This window comes from Medicago sativa, chromosome 6 (assembly GCF_051527215.1).
Source record: "Medicago sativa cultivar Bolivia chromosome 6, Bolivia_mono, whole genome shotgun sequence".
Classification (NCBI taxonomy): domain Eukaryota; kingdom Viridiplantae; phylum Streptophyta; class Magnoliopsida; order Fabales; family Fabaceae; genus Medicago; species Medicago sativa.
The window spans coordinates 89,319,372-89,339,837 of NC_140754.1; the positions used below are offsets into that span (position 1 = coordinate 89,319,372).

General features: G+C 34.5%; 1 protein-coding gene and 1 long non-coding RNA gene across 2 annotated transcripts; both read right to left on the minus strand.

Annotated features, from left to right (window-relative positions):
• Window positions 1-526: 526 nt before the first annotated feature.
• Window positions 527-1,499, minus strand: LOC146918024 (uncharacterized). Its single transcript, XR_015015946.1, has 3 exons — window positions 1,148-1,499; window positions 961-1,047; window positions 527-736 (listed from the first exon to the last, which is right to left on the minus strand). It is a non-coding gene; the product is annotated as an uncharacterized LOC146918024 (long non-coding RNA).
• Window positions 1,500-4,389: 2,890 nt separating this feature from the next.
• On the minus strand, window positions 4,390-20,085 carry LOC146918025 (uncharacterized). The gene is made up of 21 exons (XM_085719702.1): window positions 19,973-20,085; window positions 19,627-19,827; window positions 19,412-19,545; window positions 19,181-19,304; window positions 18,859-19,011; window positions 15,719-16,090; window positions 15,451-15,529; window positions 14,995-15,256; window positions 14,739-14,895; window positions 14,419-14,552; window positions 14,216-14,342; window positions 13,950-14,102; window positions 12,649-13,020; window positions 9,945-10,023; window positions 9,488-9,752; window positions 9,236-9,413; window positions 9,004-9,149; window positions 8,789-8,912; window positions 8,521-8,673; window positions 4,951-5,307; window positions 4,390-4,756 (listed from the first exon to the last, which is right to left on the minus strand). Exons 2-21 carry the CDS (start codon window positions 19,800-19,802, stop codon window positions 4,669-4,671), a joined length of 3,633 nt encoding a protein of 1,210 aa, XP_085575828.1. The 5' UTR covers window positions 19,803-19,827; window positions 19,973-20,085; the 3' UTR covers window positions 4,390-4,668.
• Between the last annotated feature and the right edge of the window lie 381 nt (window positions 20,086-20,466).

The window sequence follows — 20,466 nt, forward strand, 5'->3', positions numbered from 1 at the left end:
CTATGGGCTATTAAGTTTAATACTGAAGCAAATGCAGAGAGGTTATCACACCTTAATATTTTATTAAGTTTTTTTATATCTTGAAGGGTTGCTTAGAATTCTTGAAGTGATTTTAGAAAATATAAATAACTTCACCACCAAAAAAAGAAAATATAAATAACTTATTCATTGTGTTTCTATAGTTCACATTAATCTCTAAAATTAATAAATTTAAGACTTTCAATGCGAAAAACTTTCTACACATGTGCGCTCAATCCAGAAAAGACATTTTAAGTCGGTTTTTCAAGTGATTTAGTTAGTCTTTGCTTGGTACGTCAAAACTCTAATCAATGATATAAAAATTGAATTTTCCAGCAACATAGAGTTATGATAATTCTTTGTCAAAAAAAAAGAGTTATGATAATTCTTTTAGGAGAAAACACTACATGTTAGAAAGAGAAAAAAAAAAAAAAAGTAGACGCTAATGAGCAACAACATAAGTTCAGATAATTCATTTTAGGAAAAAACACTACAAAGAAAAAAAAAGTAATGGAAAATGCTAATGATATAAAAATACATTTTGTCAAAACATCAAGAATGTCTATTCCCAAAAAATATTTTTATAAAAATCATTACATTAAAAGATATCCCATGTAAGTGCATGAATTAAGGAAATAAAAATATAGTCATATATTCTTCATGAGACTAAACTCTCTGGTGTTATACATTTATAGATTCTATCTTTAGCCTTGTTTGCCTGAAAATATATAATAAAAGCATGTCAGCATTCAACAATGCATCACATGATTTAGTACACGTTTAGATCGCGGCTAGTTTGACAAAATCATGATGGCACATGATTCTCGTGAAGTCGCGGACAATTTATTTATTTTTTGGTTAGGAAGTCACGGACAATCTAAACATGCACTTAATGAAAGCTAAGGATTCATTAGATCAATTAACAAAAAATCAGAAGTTAACCTCTTTCTCCCAATCAGTGCGTAATGTAATGATCATCAGAGAAAAGGCTTGAGCAATGAGTGCACATATGATCCCAAACAATAGCCCCTACATGCAGCATTTATTTGAATTAGCATGTTGAATGAAATGAAATCATATGAAAATGATTATTATTTTTTTGCAAAAGAATGCACCATTTTTTAATTACCTTAACACCAGTATGCAGTACAAAAGCAAATATTATGGCTGCTGGAATTCCAACTAAATAGCATGACCCCAAATAGACAACTGCACCAGCTTTTTGCCAACCAGATCCTCTAGCAATGCCTGAATTTGTAGCCAAGAAAGAGAATCATTTGAATTGATTGTGTTGTTGTCAAGATACACCGTAGAATTTGAAACATTAAATTATGATTGAACTAAGGAGGTTAAGGACCCAATGGTTACATTCTCACTCTCAGCATAAAAATAAAAAATATCAATAGTAACATTAATTTGTTATTTCAAAAAAATGATATTATGATTGAAGTTCACATAGAGAACATACTAAAATGTTAGCAAGCCGCATTGTTGGAGCTCTTGTAATTATTTTCAAAGGACCAATCAACATTGAAATTCTGGAATGCAGTGAAGATGTTATACACGATGCCAAGGCAAGTGAGATGTCAAGAACAATGTCAAGACTTCGTGATAACACAGTAAACAAATGATTATTAAAGGGCAAGAAATAAAAGACACAAGTTGTTTGTTGACCCAGATCGGTGCAACTTCACCGAGCCTACCAAGCTAGGAAGGAAATTCACTAAGTAGTATCAATTCAAAGCATACATAAAAATCCTCGATCTACAGCTTCTCATTTAATCACTACCCATGCAATTTCTACCTAAGACTCTCCATAGTCCTAGATATGAGAACCTCCACCCACTTCCTTTTAATCACAGATCCAGTGATCGTCCTTTTAAAAATAACAAGATGGAGACACTCTCCTAATCCTAAGAATCAACCCGTGCTTACAAGCTTTGAGTGATTTCTAAGAATTACAACTCTGTTGGAACAAAATGTTTTTAACAATGAACCTTAAAGAGTTTTGATGATAACAAGGTATTAAAAACTGTAAATTGGACTAGCTAATATTTGTTCAAGTGTACAGGACCATAGTTAAAAATTTATATCATACAAAGGATCTGAATGAGCAAATAAAGAGCAAAAGAAATCAACGAAATTGAAGCTTAGATGCTCCTGAAGGCAAAGTGCTCTTGAAGACTAAAGCGCTCCTAAAGGAAAAGTGCTCCTGAAGACTAAAGCGCTACTGAAGTCAAAGTGCTCCTGAAGACTAGTGCTCCTGAAGACTAGAAGTCCTGAAGCGTCACGTCATCAGAAGCTACATCATCAGAAGCTGCCTCATCAGAAGCTGTTTTTCACCAGAAGCTGAAGATCAACTGGATTTGCAAAATTCAAGGATTCAAGAGTTGTTTCATGGATCGAAAATCATCTTAAGATAGCAGAAGGCTAGTGGAACTGTGCAACGGTCATTTCAAAGGTGTTTGAAGGCATTTGCTTGCAAAAGAAACGAAAGCGTTGACAGTGTACTTTGTACGAACTGTACAACCACCTTCTCCACTACTCCGCAGTTGTCCGCGCTACAAGACAAGAAAACAGCTCCAGAATACCGCTACGCCTGCAAAGATGTTCCTTCACAACGGGAATGGATTTCAAAATTGGTTCTTCATAGGACAACAACCAAATTAGGTAAAAGATCATTGGTGAAAGATCAAGCTTCAACAATGACTCTTTTGATATGCTGGCAATTTCACAACGTCTCTTTCACACCTATATATAAAGGAATGAAGACTTAGAGATTAGAGACTCTAATGCTGAACGAAAGACTCTCAATATTTTTATAAGTGCCAAACCTCTGCTGAAATTGTTCTGCATTCACTTAGAATTTCTGTTTCTCAAAGTTCATATCTTAGAAATTCTTAAGTCTTAGAGTCTGTATCTGATTTGTTTTGTGAGCACCTCTGATTGTATATCAAGTGTTCAATCACAAACATTTTTCTTTGTAATCTTGTTTGTCATAGAAGTCTGTTGCAGTTGTGCTTGAGCATAGAAGTCTCTTGATTGTGTTCTTGAGCATAGGAAGACTCTTGCAAAGTGTGCTTGAGCAAAGGAAGTCTCTTGCTGTGTGCTTGAACAATTGTAATCAGATATTACATTATAGTGAAATCTCCTTGGAAGTGCAAGGGGGACTGGACTACTTCCGCATTGTGGAAGGAACCAGTATAATTGCTTTGTGTCTTTCTTCTTTCCTTTCTCTCTGTTTTATTCCGCTGCATACGCTCCTGACCACTCCCTTCAGAAGCAGTTCTTCAAGCTTCTGAACTTAAGTGTTCTGAGTTTTAGAGAAAACAAAGAAACGTCTAACACATTCTATAACATGAAATTGATTTATCAATAGAGATTATAATAAAAATCTCTCAAAAAAAAGAGATTATAATAAGAAGATTCAATTCAAGAGCTCAATACCTAGCTGTGTTGCTCCCTTGTCGCCGCTTCTCTCTCTACTCTTACGATCGGATTTGCTTAAAAAAACCTAGTATTAGGATTTAGGTGGATTTATTTATTTGTTTTATAATTTGGAGTGGGCTATTATTGACTCCATCTTTTTGCTATTTTTGCTATTGCTTTTCTACAACATTTATAAACCAAAGTCTGAAATAAAATGAGCAGCCTCAATGCTGACTCAATGTTCTCCATGAAGCAAGTTTAAGCTCGCCAATCAAAGCATGACAGTGGAGTGAACAAAATTCAAATAAATTTAAAATTCCTGAAATCCAAATAATCACATGTTATCTGTTTGTCCAAAACATTCAATACAGAAAGTTAAACATAAGGTAAAAGCAAAGTTAACTGGATTGACAAGATAAATTGTTTTTTTTTTCTTTTTGAAGAAACAAGATAAATTGTTATAATTTAGTTATTCCAACTTCGGGATGACCGACCAAAAAATTTTATGGTTTTACAACTTTATCGACAAAGCTAATTCAATCGTCGATATGAGATTCATAAAAAGTGTCAAAGTACCTATGAATTCCAAAATGAGAATTGAAACTTCAAAGGTTGAAAAAGAAAGGATATAATTTTTTCTTTTTATAAGCAAAAAAGATAGGTTAATTTTCAAAATTTCTACTGAATTTTGTTATTCTTTTTAAATTTCTTTTTTTAGTAACAAAACTTTGCTTACTTTTAGTTCTGCTAAAAAGTCTTACATCAGATAAAAGATAGTCTGACAATGTGTTTATAAGTGGAGACAATCATCACCTCACAAGCAAATTTTGTATCACGATTTTTAAGAATCAATAGGAGGAGCATAATATTACGCAATCAATTAGAAGATTCAATAAAACAAAACTATAAGTGGCACTCTCTAAATTCAATAAAACGCAAGACTTAGAATGGAGCATAATATTACCAACTTGATCCTTCTCTCAATTCTCTTTTGCATGCGTATTTGAAATATATGATAATTATCTCAACAAAAAACGAAGCAGATAGTATCAAAATAATCATGAGAGAACACAATTTAGGTACATCCTCTTTCCAAACAATATCTGAAAGAACCTTCTAAAGAATATGTTCTTGTTTCACTATAACTTTTCTAAATAGGTTGCTACTCCATACATCTCATGACCAGTTTTCTTTCTTTTCTTTTCCCCTTACATATCTTTTCTATGGCATTTTGTCTTGCTTCTTCTCCTCATACAGATGGATCCCTTGAAGGAGCTCACTTAGAGTAAAGTCCGCTTCCATTTTTTCCCTGCATCCATTAAATAAATAATTAGAATATGATCAGCCTGCAGAGTCTACTGGATATCAAGCCAAAAGCCTACCAACACTGTTGTATCACACTTTTTATTATTAACTAATTTTTAAAATTAAACAATCATATGAATACTTTATATAAAAATACAAGATCCCATTTCATTAAATAAAATAAATCATATATGGTACCTGAATAGATAGTCAAGAACAAATATTTCCACAATCATGCAACCAAACTTCGTGACAATGCTTTCATAATCCTCTTCGGTAGGTGTATTTACCTTTATAGGTTTATACTCTATACCAACAACCCTAATAAACAGGGATGGAATATCACCAACCAACTCAAACCTATTTTCCTTAATTCTGACAAATTTAGCCGTAGCATTGTTAGCATTGATTGATTTATAACCATTGTATAATATCTCCATTAGCAAAGGAGATGTCACAAAACCATTTACAAAGAAGCGCTCCACCAAAGCTTCCTTAATAACATCTTCTTTTTCCCAAAACATTTGGTCACTTTTTTTAATGAAAGTACAGAATCTGCAAATATTGAAAGATCGTATTAATTAATTAGCAAACAAAAAATTTAAGGGAGTGTGTGACACCCGTGTTTTTTGTTGAAGAGCAAAGCATGGGTTTCAAAATTTCATTACTCATAAATTAAGAGTATCACAATTAAAAGTCACAACTTTTGCACAACATAAACTCCTACAAAAGCATCAAATACAAACTTAGACTCCTACAACATTTGTACTGTTGAGACTGATTTACTTAGCTATATTGTTCCCATCATGTAGTTAATTATTCCTATTTCTTAGGAAGTGCTACTGGAAATGACTTGATCCTTCCACAATTCACGTTTTAGTTGGTGGAGTCATTTTATTTAGTGGTTTTCATCTCTCCGTAAGGATATTAAAGACACCTCTTGTGCACTTCGAATATTACTGTTAAATTCCCTTCTGTTTTACTCTTACATGCACATATAATTGTGTGGGAAAAAGATATTAATAGTTGTTTTACAAAATTGTCCTTAATAAATGATATGGGAAAGATAAATGAAAGAATTGAAAGAAGAGAAAGTAATTAATAGTTAAGGATATAATAGGAAAAATAACATTAATGTTTAATTGCTATTGTAAAACGACATAATTTGGGACAAATTTTTTTCTCCAATACGACACACAATTTGGGACGGAGGGAGTACAAAAAAACCATAGATTTTCTTATATCTAATATTTAGCTTGCCAATATATATTCTTTAACCTTACAAGTTTTAATCGTTTAGGAAAATCATAACTTAATCACACAATTCGTCATTTTTATGTCCCATGGCTACATACTTATAAACTTCATCACAATTATACACTACACAAGTTCACTAGGATCAATAAAATTAGTATGAGAACAAGGATAGCGATCTAATACTAAGATTACACACAATTTGATATGCCCTGGGAAGTATCCTTGACATATGTGTATAAGAGAAGGGGTAAAATGGGAAGCAAAGAACAGAAAGAAGGGGAACATGTGAAATCGTGGTCAATTGGAGCAAAAGGAATGATGACCTGTTGATTTGAGTAACTAAATGCACACGTGGCAGCAGGGGGAATGGAGGAAAAGATTGACCGAAGGGGTGTGTAGAAGAGCATACTGGTTTTGGAGTTGGAAGTGGGACTGGAATAGTAAGAACCAATGAGAGTTTATCGTCTTTGTAAGTTTCATTACAGCAAGGAGATTATTAATTCATAAATTGGTGTAAGCTCCATTACTGCAAGGAGATTATTAATCCATAAATTGTTTAACATTCCAATTTTTGTAAGGGAATTTATCCCACAGTTAACATAAAGAATGTCGCTATTTGCCACCATAATTTGTTATATCCCTTTTTTACTATTATTTGGGTCCAATGTAGTAAGGATCGGTCAGATTGTTTTGAAAAAAGAGGGTAGTTGGCGGTTTTGTACTGATTATAAGGCTCTTAATAACATTACTACTACAAATAAATTTCCAATTCCGGTGATTAATGAGTCGTTGGATGAGGTTTGTGGAGCGGTAAAATTTTCAAAATTGGATTTGAAATCCGGGTATCATCAGATTCGATTCGAATGAAAGAGGTTGATATTCACAAAACTGAATTTTGAACTCATGAAAGCCATTATGAATATCTCATAATGCCCTTTGGGTTAACAAATGCACAATCCACGTTTCAAGCATTGATGAATGATATTTTTAAGCTTTTCCTAAGAAAATTTGGTTTGCTCTTCTTTGATCATATATTCGTTTATAGTGGGGACCCTCAAGCTCATCTTCTGATAGTACTTGATGTGTTGAGAACCAATGTCCTGAGGGTGAATGCAAAGAAGTGTTGTTTCGGCATGACTCAGTTGGAATAACGAGATTTAAAGTAATCTATGTTGATCCTGTGAAAATTGAAGTAATGCAAGAGTCGCCTTGTCCCAAAGATCCTAAGGCTTTGTTTGCGAGTTTGGAGGGGAAAGGGAAGGAAAGGCTTGGAAAAAAAAGGAAGGAGTAAGTGGAAGAAATAATGGACATTGGAAGGAGGGGATTTGGAGGGGCTCATTTTTCTTCAAAATATAAAACCCTCTTCATTTGGGGGAACTAAAAAATTGTATTGAAGGAGGGTTTATATGAATTCTTCAAATTTAGTACATGTTGTTATAATATTCTTAAAATTAAAAATATATTAATCATAAGCATTAATTTATCACTTTCTAAAAAAATACTCTTTCAAAAAGTGTGAAAGATTTCTCAATTTTCCGCTATATTTCTCTCTCCCCAAAGCCTTTCCTTCCCCTCCCCACCAAACTCCCAAACAAAGCCTAAATGGTTATGCGGGTTTCTCGGTTTAACCGGGTATTATAGAAAGACTGCTTCAAATGGAGTGAGGAAGCCCTCAAGGATTACAAGGCTTTTTTTGGATGTAAACCGGGTATCCTCTGCGGAGACTAATCCCTCCAGCCTTGTGGAACGCAAATGGGCGGCAAACTCTTCCTAAGAGTTTTAACGCCGTTGCATTCCCAAGACTGAATTCGAACCCACGGCCTTGGTTAAGCTAGAAGAGACCCATATCATCTCATCTAAGTGCTCTTGGGTAGGATTACGAGACTTTGAATCATAAGATGGATGAATTACTGGTATTAACTACGCCTAGTTATAACTTAGCCCTTTGAGATAGAAACTGACGCATCATGGATCGGATTGGGTGCAGTGCTGATGAAACAGGGAAAACTGTTGGCCTTCTTTAGCCAAGCACTGCCAAACAGAGGCAGATTAAAGCCTGCGTATCAGAGGGAATTGATGGCATTACTTGTTGGGGAGCTATTTATATCATACACACCGACCATGAAAAGTCTAAACTATTTGCAGGAAACGAGATTGTTGGGTGACAAAGTTGTTGGGATATGACTTTGAAACCAAATCCTAAAATAATTGGTCCCTTCCCAACTTATATCTAATTAACCAAGACATTCCTTCAAAAATAAAATAAAATAAAATCTAATTAACCAAGACATGCTAAACATACAGTAACATATGCTCATGATATTTATTGTTTTTCGCTTACGGGCGACTAATGATGAGGTCGTTACTCGGTCCACTATATATCAGTAAAATTCAAATGCTAAACCATATACATATACTAAATTAACAATATCACGTAAGTATGTAACTCTTTTGTCAACTCCAAATAAAATATCATTTTCAACTTACTAGTACAAAAAAAGTAAAAAATACCTTGACCACTCATATTTATCTTGAATCAGGTGCTTCAAATTTTCTTGTGTGCTCTCAATAAACATAGAACAAAGGTAGTCCACAATATGCGTATACGTCCAAAAAAGCTCAGCTCGAAACTTCCTTGGAAGGAGAGGCGGGAACACATTTTCTCTGTGCATCATAAACAATCATGCAATTCTTAGTAATATGGTAAAAATTCTATGAGTATATTGACCAACAACAGTAGAATGAGATTGAAATTTCCACTGCACACATAACGACTTACCTGAACACCTGAATCTGCAATTCTACTTTAACATTACCCTCAGCGTCAAGAAAACCTTTTTCAAAGGCATGCGCAAGATCAAATACATCCCCCAGGTGAGTTTCAGAAACGAAGTGGAATCGATCTGAATAAACGCAAATGAAATAGTTAGTAACAGTAATGCTTTTTTATTTTTTAAAAAATATATATAATAATAACTTTATTTAAAAACCTGCCTGAACAATCAGTTAGCCGGTAGTCAAGGGGGTGAATTATCGCTAATGTGCTAAGTGCATAAAAGTTCAACATTGGATTGTTGTGTATGTCAGAAAATAATAACTCAAATTGCAACGAGGTTCCCATCCGACGAACCATGAAAGTCCTGCATTGGCATATCAATCTTTACTTATATCTTTACAATTATTCACTCTTCAATATATAAAATAGAAAATTAAGAAAGTTGCATACCATTTATACTCTCCAAGTTCAATGAGTGAAGAGTCATATCCAGAAACCATATTTAGTGTATTTAGTGTGACCAATGTTTTTTTATATAGTTTTGACACATCATCACCATCTTCAACAATGTTATCGGATTCCAAAAGATCCCGAATTTCATTACGAAATATCATTTTAGACCTGCGCACTGAGATTTGAGAGAGGAAAATAAGCATGAGTATATTATGGAGATCTTCTTGCTATGTTTAATGAGATGCTTACCACTTTCTTCCTCCACCTCCACATACAAAGCAACAACATTTTCTTGTGCTTCCACGGACAATTCAGTGACCGCTTTTTTCAATGCACATGCAACATACTCCTCTTGGTGTTCCGCAATTAATTCATCAATCTTCTCTTTCAAAGTAGTAGCAATAACCTCATGCTTTTCTAGGGCACGCATAAACAAGTAATTAAGCAAAGCTCTCACTCTATCCAGAAAAGACGTATCCTCTTCCAAATCTGCTGCAATCGATTCATCATTTTGCTGCAGCCGCAAACAGTTTCTAGTAAGTAGTTAACAAAATAAGAAAAAGCCATCTATTTACACCAAAATCAAGTTTTACTGTTTGCTTATTCTCTTCTGCACATTTATCAATTTTCTTTGGTTTGGCCTACAAAACAATAATTTTTTTCATCAACAGATAAAAATGATAATAAACATATATGTATGACGGACCTTTTTCTTTCCATTTTCCTTGGACTTCTTTTCAGTTTGAATGAGCTCACTTTGAGAAAAGTTTACCTCAATTTTATTCCTGCATCCATTAAATAAATAATTAGAATATGATCAGCCTGCAATGGTTATCAAGCCAAAAGCCTAGCGACGCTATTGTATCACACTTTTTATTATTAACTAAATTTTGAATTTAAATGTTGATTATTCTCTATTTATTATGGTTGATTTAGTTTCCTTATTTTATTTTCATGAGATTTTCTCTTGTATACATCTTTGTGAATTATTCAAGTTAATCATTCTAAATTATTCAAATTGGTACCAGAGCTCTCTGGTCAGGTACCTTCCGCTGTTTAGGTTTAGGGTTTCAGCCGCCGCGAGCGGTGACCCATTGATCTTTTTAAACGCGGTCAGAGTGACTGCCACCGGAACCACCATCGGTGACAAGCGGGATACCATTGTGACCGGGACCCTCCGATCTGCCTTCGTTTGAAGTTTCTCCGTCATCAGGTTCTGCGTGCAGCACCTCCGTTAAATCACGATACCGGCGCCTTTGTGTCACGCGCGGCCCTCTGAACGCCTGTTTGCAGCGGCGGCGCTTGTTTCAATAGACTCGTTTTTTGTTCCTGGTTCTGTTGGGACACCTTCCAGCTTTTGGGTCTCACATTTGAGGCGCGTTTCAGTGATTTTTAGCTTCAGTTATGTCTGTTCTTGAGAATTTGCTGCAACTGTTGACCCGTTGAGAAGGTATTTTTCATTCATTGTGCATATCTGCACATTTATCAGTATTGTTGAACTGAACGGTTTACAATTTGCTTATTCCATTGTTTGTATTTGTTGCCTTCCCAAAAGGTTTCAACTTCGGTTACATTGGCGCATTTCAGTAATTTTACAATCTGCTTATCTCATTCTATGGGACCATGGATTTTAGATTTGGGTGCTTCTGATCATGTAGTTGGTAATCCGTCTCTTATTTATGATTTGTCACCTCCTAAAATACCTCACAACATTACTCTTGCTAATGGTTCTAAGGCACAAGTTACTGGGTATTGGACAAGCATCACCCCTGCCATCTCTACCCTTGCATTATTAGTACCTTGCTTCACTTTCAATTTGATTTCAATCAGTAAGCTTAATTGTTCTCTCAATTGTTTTATAACATTTACTTCTATCTTTATAAAAGACCAAAGTACAGAAAATCAAATTGGAGCAGGCTATGAACGACAAGGTCTCTATTACCTTGAATCACCTTCACCAACTGTATGCAATGTTTCTGCATCTCCAGATATCATTCATCATCGTTTCTTGGGATTGAAGTAGCTCAGTCCCAAGAAGGCGTTGCTATTTCTCACAGAAAATATGTTCTCGATATCTTGGAAGATACTGGGATGCTTGATCGTAAACCAGTTGATACTCCTATGGACCCCAATGTGAAGCTTTTACAGAACCAAGGAAATTTGTATACTGACCCAGGAAGATAGAGGAGGTTAGTTGGGAAGCTGAATTATCTCACTATGACTAGACCAGCTATTTTGTTTGCTGTTAGTGTTGTGAGTCAATTTTTTATCTCACCTTGTGATAGTGGTTCGGATCTTGAGGTATATTAAAGGGTCGCCTGGAAAAGGACTTGTTTATTCAGACAGAGGCCATACCAATATTGTTGGATATTCAGGGAGGAAACTTAATTTCAGGTTATTGTGTATGATAGAAGATCCACTTCAGGTTATTGTGTTCTAATGGGAGGAAACTTAATTTCATGGAAAAGTAAAAAGCAAACTATTGTTGCAATGATCAGAGAGAAGATACTTTCCGGCATCATTAAAACCTCTTTAGGGAGCTCCAATGACCAGCTAGCCGATATCTTTACCAAACCTCTACCGGGACCTCGGATTGATTATATATGTAACAAGCCGGATGCATATGATATATATGCTCAAGCATGAGGGGGAGTGTTGATTATTCTCTATTTATTATGGTTGATTTAGTTTCTTTATTTTGTTTTAATGAGACTCTCTCTTGTATATAAGCTTGCTGCATAGATCATTGTGAATTATTCAAGTTATTCATTCTAAATTATTCAAATTAAAGAGTCCCACATCGAACGGGAGATGGCCTGATATATATGCTCAAGCATGAGGGGGAGTGTTGATTATTCTCTATTTATTATGGTTGATTTAGTTTCTTTATTTTGTTTTCATGAGAGATTCTCTCTTGTATATAAGCTTGTTGCATACATCATTGTGAATTATTCAAGTTATTCATTCTAAATTATTCAAATTAAAGAGTCCCACATCGAACGGGAGATGGCCTGACAAAGTGTTTATAATTGGCGACAATCCTCACCTCACAGGCCTGTTTTGTGGGGTTGTGTTAGGCCCAACCACGATTTCTAAGATGGTATCAGAGCCTCTTCATCAAGATCCATTGGGCCACCTGCTATCAGGTTTCCGCTATTGGACCACCCACCATTTATTTCCACGCTCTGGATTTTCAGTCATGGGCGTGAGGAGGTGCGTTAAAGAGTCAAACATCGAACACGAGATGGCCTGACAAAGTGTTGATAAGTGGGGACAATCCTCACATCACAAGCCAGCCGGTTTTGTGGGGTTGTGTTAGGCCCAATCACGATTTCTAAGATTAAACAATCACACGAATACTTAATATAAAGAAACAAGACCCAGGTCAATAAATAAATCATATATGGTACCTGAATATATAGTCAAGGAAAAATATTTCCACAATCCTGCAACCCCACTCTTTGACAATGCTTTCATAATCCTCTTCGGTAGGTGTATTTACCTTTATAGGTTTGTACTCTATACCAACAACCCTATTAAACAGGGATGGAATTTCACCAACCAACCCAAACCTATTTTCCTTAATTCTGACAAATTCAGTCGTAGCATGGTTAGCATTGATTGATTTATAACCATTGTATAATATCTCCATTAGCAAAGGAGATGTCACAAAACCATTTACAAGGAAGCGCTTCACCAAAGCATCCTTAATAACATCTTCTTTTTCCCAAAACATTTGGTCCTTTGAAATTTGGTCACTTTTTTCTATGAAAGTACAGAATCTGCAAAAATATTGAAAAATCATATTAGTTAATTAGCAAACAAAAAATTTAAGGGAGAGGGTGAATGCAAAGAAGTGTTGTTTCGGCATGGCTCAGTTTGAAAAACGAGATTAAAGTAGTCTTTGTTGATCCTGTGAAAATTAATATAATGCAAGAGTGGCATTGTCCAAAAGATGCTAAAGGGTTATGTGGGTTTCTTGGTTTAACCGGGTATTATAGGAGATTTGTACAGGGGTACAGTTTGATTGCTAAGCCTCTGATACAAATGTTGAAGAAAGATTGAAGCAGTGAGGAAGCTCTCGAGGCTTACGAAACTTTGAAACAGAAGAGGGATGAATTACGATTATTAACTACACCTAATTTTAACTTGCCCTTTGAGATAGAAACTGACGCAACAGGGATCGGATTGGGTGCAGTGCTGATGCAACAGGGAAAACCGTTGGCCTTCTTTAGCCAAGCACTGGCAGACAGAAGCAGATTAAAGCCTGTGTATGAGAGGGAATTGTCCTGGAAGTATAAAATGAAGGCATTACTTGTTGGGGAGCCATTTCATCATACGGACTGACCATAAAATTCTAAAGTATTTGCTGGAAAAGAGATTGTTGGATGGTGAACAGCAACAAAATAAGTGGCAAAGTTGTTGGGATATGACTTTGAAACCCAATCCTAAAATTATTAGTTCCTCCCCAACTTATATCTAATTAAGACATTCCTTTAAAAAAAAAAATAATAATAATCAACTAAGACATGCCAAACATACAATAACATATGTTCATAATACTTATTGTTTTTTGCTTACGGGCAACTAAAGACAAGATGCCTAGGGTCCTTACTCATTCCACCATATATTATTAAAATTCAAATGCAAATCATATACATATATTAAATTAACAATATAACCTAAGTTGGTAGAAAAAAGTAAAAAATACCTTGACCAGTTATTTTTATCTTGAACCAGACTCTTCAAATTTTCTTTTGTCTTCTCAAAGAATGTAGAACAAATGTTGTCCAAATCTGTCGTATACGCCAAGAAAAGCTCGATTCGAAACTTCCGTTCAAGGAAAGGTGGGAAAACGTTTTCTCTGTGCATTAAAAACAATCACACAATGAGTTGCATGTAATGCAGTGACACCTAATGCCTATTAAGGACCAATAACAATAGAATGATATTTCTAATGCACACATAATGACTTACCCTATCACTTGAATCTGCAATTCTACTTTAACATTACCCTTGGCGTCAAGAAAATCCATTTCACATGCAGCCGCAAGCCCAAATTCATCGGCCGTGTAATCCTTATTACGAACGAAGCTAAATGCATCTGAATAAACTCAAATGAAATAGTTAGTATAAGTAATTCTTTTTTAAAAAACAATAACTTTATTAAAAAAACCTACCAAAACAATCAGTTCGCCCGGGGTCAAGGGGGTGAATTATCGCTAATGTGTACAGTACATAAAACTCCAAGCTTGGGTTGTCAGCAAATAACTGAAATTGCAACGAGGTACCCATTCGACAAACTGTGAAAGTCCTGCATCGGCATAATATCAATATTTACAATTATTCACTCTTCAATATATATATATATATATATATATATATATATATATATATATATATATATATATATATATATATATATATATGCATAATATCAATATTTACAATTATTCACTCTTCAATATATATATAATAGAAAATTAAGAAAGTTGCATACCATTTATACTCTCCAAGTTCAATGAGTGAAGAGTCAAGTCCAGAATCCGTATTTAGTGTGAAGACTGTTTTTTTATATAGTTTTGACACATCATTACCAGGTTCAACAATGTTATAGGATTCCATAAACTTCCGAATTATTCTTCTAGACCTGCGCACTGAGATTTGAGAGAGAGAGAGAGAGAGAGAGAGAGAGGAGGAAAATAAGTATGAGTATCATAAGGAGATCTTGTTGCTATGCTTAAAGAGATGCTTACCACTTTCTTCCTCCGCCTCCACATACAAAGTAGCTACCTTTTTTTGTGCATCCATGTACAATTCAGTGACAGCTTTTTTCAATGCGCGTGCAACATGCTCCTTTTCTTCCACAATTAATGCATCAATCTTCTTTTTCAAAGTAGTAGCAATAACATAATGCTTTGTTTGGGCATTTATAAACAAGTCATTAAGCTTAGCTCTCACTGTATCCAGAACAGACGTATCCTCTTCAAAATCTGCTGCAATCGAATCATCATTTTGCTGCAGCCACAAACAGTTTCTAGTAAGTAGTTAACAAAATAAGAAAAAGCCATGTATTTACAGCCAAAATCAAGTTTGCTGTTTGCTTATTCTCTTCTGCACATTTATCATTTTTCTTTGGTTTTGCCTACAAAACAATAATTTTTTTCATCAACAGATAAAAATGATATGATAAACATTTATGTATGACAAACCTTTTTCTTTCCATTTTTCTTGGACTTCTTTTCTGTTTGAATGAGCTCACTTTGAGTAAATTTTACCGTAAGTTTTTTCCTGCATCCATTAAATAAATAATTAGAATATGATCAGCCTGCAGAGTCTACTGGATATCAAGCCAAAAGCCTAGCAACACTGTTGTATCACACTTTTTATTATTAACTAATATTTAAAATTAAACAATCATATGAATACTTTATATAAAAATACAAGATCCCATTTCATTAAATAAATCATATATGGTACCTGAATAGATAGTCAATAACAAATATTTCCACAATCATGCAACCCAACTTCGTGACAATGCTTTCATAATCCTCTTCGGTAGGTGTATTTACCTTTATAGGTTTATACTCTATACCAACAACCTTACTAAACAGGGATGGAATTTCACCAACCAACTCAAACCTATTTTCCTTAATTCTGACAAATTCAGCCGTAGCATGGTTAGCATTGATTGATTTATAACCATTGTATAATATCTCCATTAGCAAAGGAGATGTCACAAAACCATTTACAAGGAAGCGCTTCACCAAAGTATCCTTAATAACATCTTCTTTTTCGCAAAACATTTCGTCCTTTGAAATTTCGTCACTTTTTTCTATGAAAGTACAGAATCTGCAAATATTGAAAAATCATATTAGTTAATTAGCAATCAAAAAATTTAAGGGAGAGTGTGACACCCGTTTTTTTTTTTGTTGTTGAATAACAAAACATGTGTTTCAAAATTTCAGTTCTCATAAAATAAGAGTTTCACATTTAAAATTCACAACATTTGTACAACATAGACTCCTACAAAAGCATCAAATACAAACTCAGACTCCTACAACGTTTGTACAACATTTGTATTGTTGAAACCGATTAACTTAGCTATATTGTTCCTATCATGTAGTTAATTATTCCTATTTCTTAGGAAGTGCCGGTGGAATTGACTTAGTCCTTCCACAATACACGTTTTAGTTAGTGGAGTCATTTTATTTAGTGGTCTTCATCTCTCCTTAAGGATATTAAAGACACCTCTTGTGCACTCGAATAATACTGATAAATTCCCTTCTGTTTTACTCTCACATGTACATCATGGTATCCACATACAAAAAAACCTTAGATTTTCTTATATCTAATATTTAGTCTTTAAACTTGCTAGTTTTAATCCTATAGGAAAATCATAGCTTAATCACACAATTCGTCATTTCCTAGATCCCATGACGACATACTTATAAACTTCATCTGAATAACACTGCACAAGTTCACTAGGATCAATAAAATAAAATTAGTAAAATATCAAGGATAACCATCTGATAGTAAGATTACACACAATTCGATATGCCCTGGGAAGTATCCTTGACATATGTGTATAAGAGAAGGGGTAAAATGGGAAGCAAAGAAGATTATTAATACATCCATAGTTTAATATTGCAGTCTTTATAAGGGAATTTATCCCACAGTTCACATAAAAAGTATCACTATTTGCCACCATAATTTGTTATATGTTTTGTTACCATTATTTGTGTCAATTATTTACTCCCTCCGTTTCAAAATGAGGGTCGTTTTAGGTGTTTACACACATATTAAGAAATGCAATGATTAAAAAAAAGAGAATGGTTATTTTACCAAATTATCCTTATTAACTATTGGTTAGTTTTAAAAGTAATACTTTGGAAGTAGTGTGTAGAGTATTAATTGGAGGGTACAATTGAAAAGAAAAAGTTATTATTGCATTGGAAACTGAAAGCGACACTCATTTTGAAACAATTTTTTTTGGCTAAAGCGACACTCATTTTGAAACGGAGGGAGTAGTATTTAGAGCTCAACCTGGGGAGAGTATGCTGATCTGTTTTAAATCAGGTTATCATCAGATTGGAACAAAAGAGGGTGATATTCGCAAGACGGAATTTTGAACTCATGAAGGCCTTTATGAATATCTTGTAATGCCCTTTGGGTTAAAAAATGCACCGTCCATGTTTCAAGCATTGATGAATGATATTTTTAAGCCTTTCCTAAGAAAAATTGTTTTGCTCATAGTCACATAATTCTTGTAATCAAGGGAGAATTGCGAATTGGTACGTGAGTACCGAATTCGGGTACTTCGGCGTATTGGTACGCACAAACCAGCGAACCAAGCGTACCAAAGCATGGTTACCGCTGATTGGTTGAAAAAAGGTTTAGACTACAAAGTAAATATAAAATGAATCACCATGAGTTGAGGACTGAGTGAGAAGAACATGAACAAAGAGTGAAGAGTGAGAAACTTGGTAGAAGAAATTAGGTAAAAAAAATACTTTTTTTTTTATAGCTCACTATATTTATTTAGGTATTATTACTACTACGAACCGGAGCGTACCGAAGCTGTATACCCCTATACGTACCGAATTCTTCTCCTGTCGCGTACCGCGAACCCGTACCCGTACCGCGTACCGGAACGAACCGCGAATTATGTGACTATGGTTTTGCTCTTCATTGATGATATACTGGTTTATAGTGGGGACCCTTGAGCTCATCTTCTGATGGTACATTGATCATCTTCTGATAGTACTTGATGTGTTGAGAACAGGGTGAATGCAAAGAAGCGTTGTTTCGGCATGACTTGGTTAGAATAAAATAACAAGGTTTAAAGTAATCTATGTGAAAATTAAAGTAATGCAAGAGTGGGCTTGTCCCAATGATCCTAAAGGGCCATGTGGGTTTCTCGTTTTAACCGGGTATTATAGGAGATTGGTAGAAGGGAATGGTTTGATTGCTAAGCTTCTGACATAAATGTTGAAGAAAGACTGCTTCAAATGGAGTGAGGAAGCTCTATCAAGGCTTACGAGACTTTGAGACAGAAGATGGATGAATTACCGTTAATAACTAGGCCTAATTTTAACTAGCCCTTTGAGATAGAAACTGATGCATCAGGGATCAGATTGGGTGCAGTGCTGATGCAACAGGGAAAACCGTTGGCCTTCTTTAGCCAAGCACTGTCAGACAGAGGCAGATTAAAGCCTGTGTAGGAGAGGGAACTGATGGCGATTGTCTTGGAAGTACAAAAGTGAAGGTGTTACTTGTTGGGGAGCTATTTTAATCATACGCACTGACCATAAAAGTCTAAAGTATTTGCAGGAAAAGAGATTGTTGGATGGGGAACAGCAAAAAGTGGGTAAGTTTGAATAAGACATGCTAGACACACAATAACATATGTTCATAATATTTGTTGTTTTTTGTTGGTTACAGGCGACTAATGACGAGATGCTTACTCGTTCCACTATATATTAGTAAAATTCAAATGCTAAACCATACACATATATTAAATTAACAATATCACGTACGTTTGTGACTCTTTTGTCAACTCCATAGTAATAAATAAAATATGATTTTCAACTTACAAGTAGAAAAAAAGTAAAAAATACCTTGACAACTCATGTTGATCTTGAAACAGGCTCTTGAAATATTCTTGTGTGCTCTCAAAAAACATAAAACAATGGTTGTCCACCATAAGCGTATGCGTCCAAAAAAGCTCAGCTCGATACCTCTTTACAAGGAGAGGCGGGAAGACATTTTCTCTGTGCATTAAAAACAATCATAGAATGAGTTGCATGGAATTCAGTGACACCCAATGCTTATAATTATTGGTCAATATAGTTAGTAATATGGTAAAAATTCTATGAGTATATTGACCAACAACAGTAGAATGAGATTGAGATTTCTAATGCATACATCATAATGACTTACCTAAACACCTGAATCTGCAATTCTACTTCAACATTACCCTTAGTGTCAAGAAAACCTTTTTCACAGGCACGCTCAAGATCAAATATATCCCTCCGGTGAGCTTCATAAACCAAGTGGAATCGATCTGAATAAACTCAAATGAAATAGTTAGTAATGCTTTTTAAAAATAAAATAAAAAAAAAATAATAATAATAATAATAATAATAATAATAACTTTATTTAAAAACCTACCTGAACAATGAGTTTGCTCAGGTTCAAGGGGGTGAATTATCGCTAATGTGTACAGTGCATAAAACTCCAAGCTTGGGTTGTCAGCAAATAACTGAAATTGCAACGAGGTACCCATTCGAAAAACTGCGAAAGTCCTGCATCGGCATAATATCAATATTTACAATTATTCACTCTTCAATATATATATATAATAGAAAATTAAGAAAGTTGCATACCATTTATACTCTCCAAGTTCAATGAGTGAAGAGTCAAGTCCAGAATCCATATTTAGTGTGAAGACTGTTTTTTTATACAGTTTTGACACATCATTAACAATGTTATGGAATTTCAAATTTTCCCGAATTTTGTTACGAAATATGTTGCGCTTGGCAATTTCTTCCTCCGCCTCCATCTTTCTTTCAAAATCAAATTGTCTCCTGTTGAAAAAACAAAACCCTATCTTATACAACCAATACAGTATAACATGAAATTGATTGATCAATAGAGATTATAATAAGAATCTCTCAAAAAAAAAAAAAAAAAGAGATTATAATAAGAAGATTCAATTCAAGAGCTCAATACCTAGCTGTGTTGCTGCGTTGTCGCTGCTTCTCTCTCTACTCTTACGATCGGATTTGCTTAAAAAAACCTAGTATTAGGATTTAGGTGGATTTATTTATTTATTTATTTGTTTTATAATTTGGAGTGGGCTATTATTGACTCCATCTTTTTGCTATTTTTGCTATTGCTTTTCTACAACATTTATAAACCAAAGTCTGAAATAAAATGTGCAGCCTCAATGCTGACTCAATGTTCTCCATGAAGCAAGTTTAAGCTCGCCAATCAAAGCATGACAGTGGAGTGAACAAAATTCAAATAAATTTAAAATTCCTGAAATCCAAATAATCACATGTTATCTGTTTGTCCAAAACATTCAATACAGAAAGTTAAACATAAGGTAAAAGCAAAGTTAACTGGATTGACAAGATAAATTGTTATGTGGCGGTGGTTATTTTGTCAAAAAGATAATGTGGGCTGTGGTTATGCATTTAAAATTCCATCAAAGAATCATATGT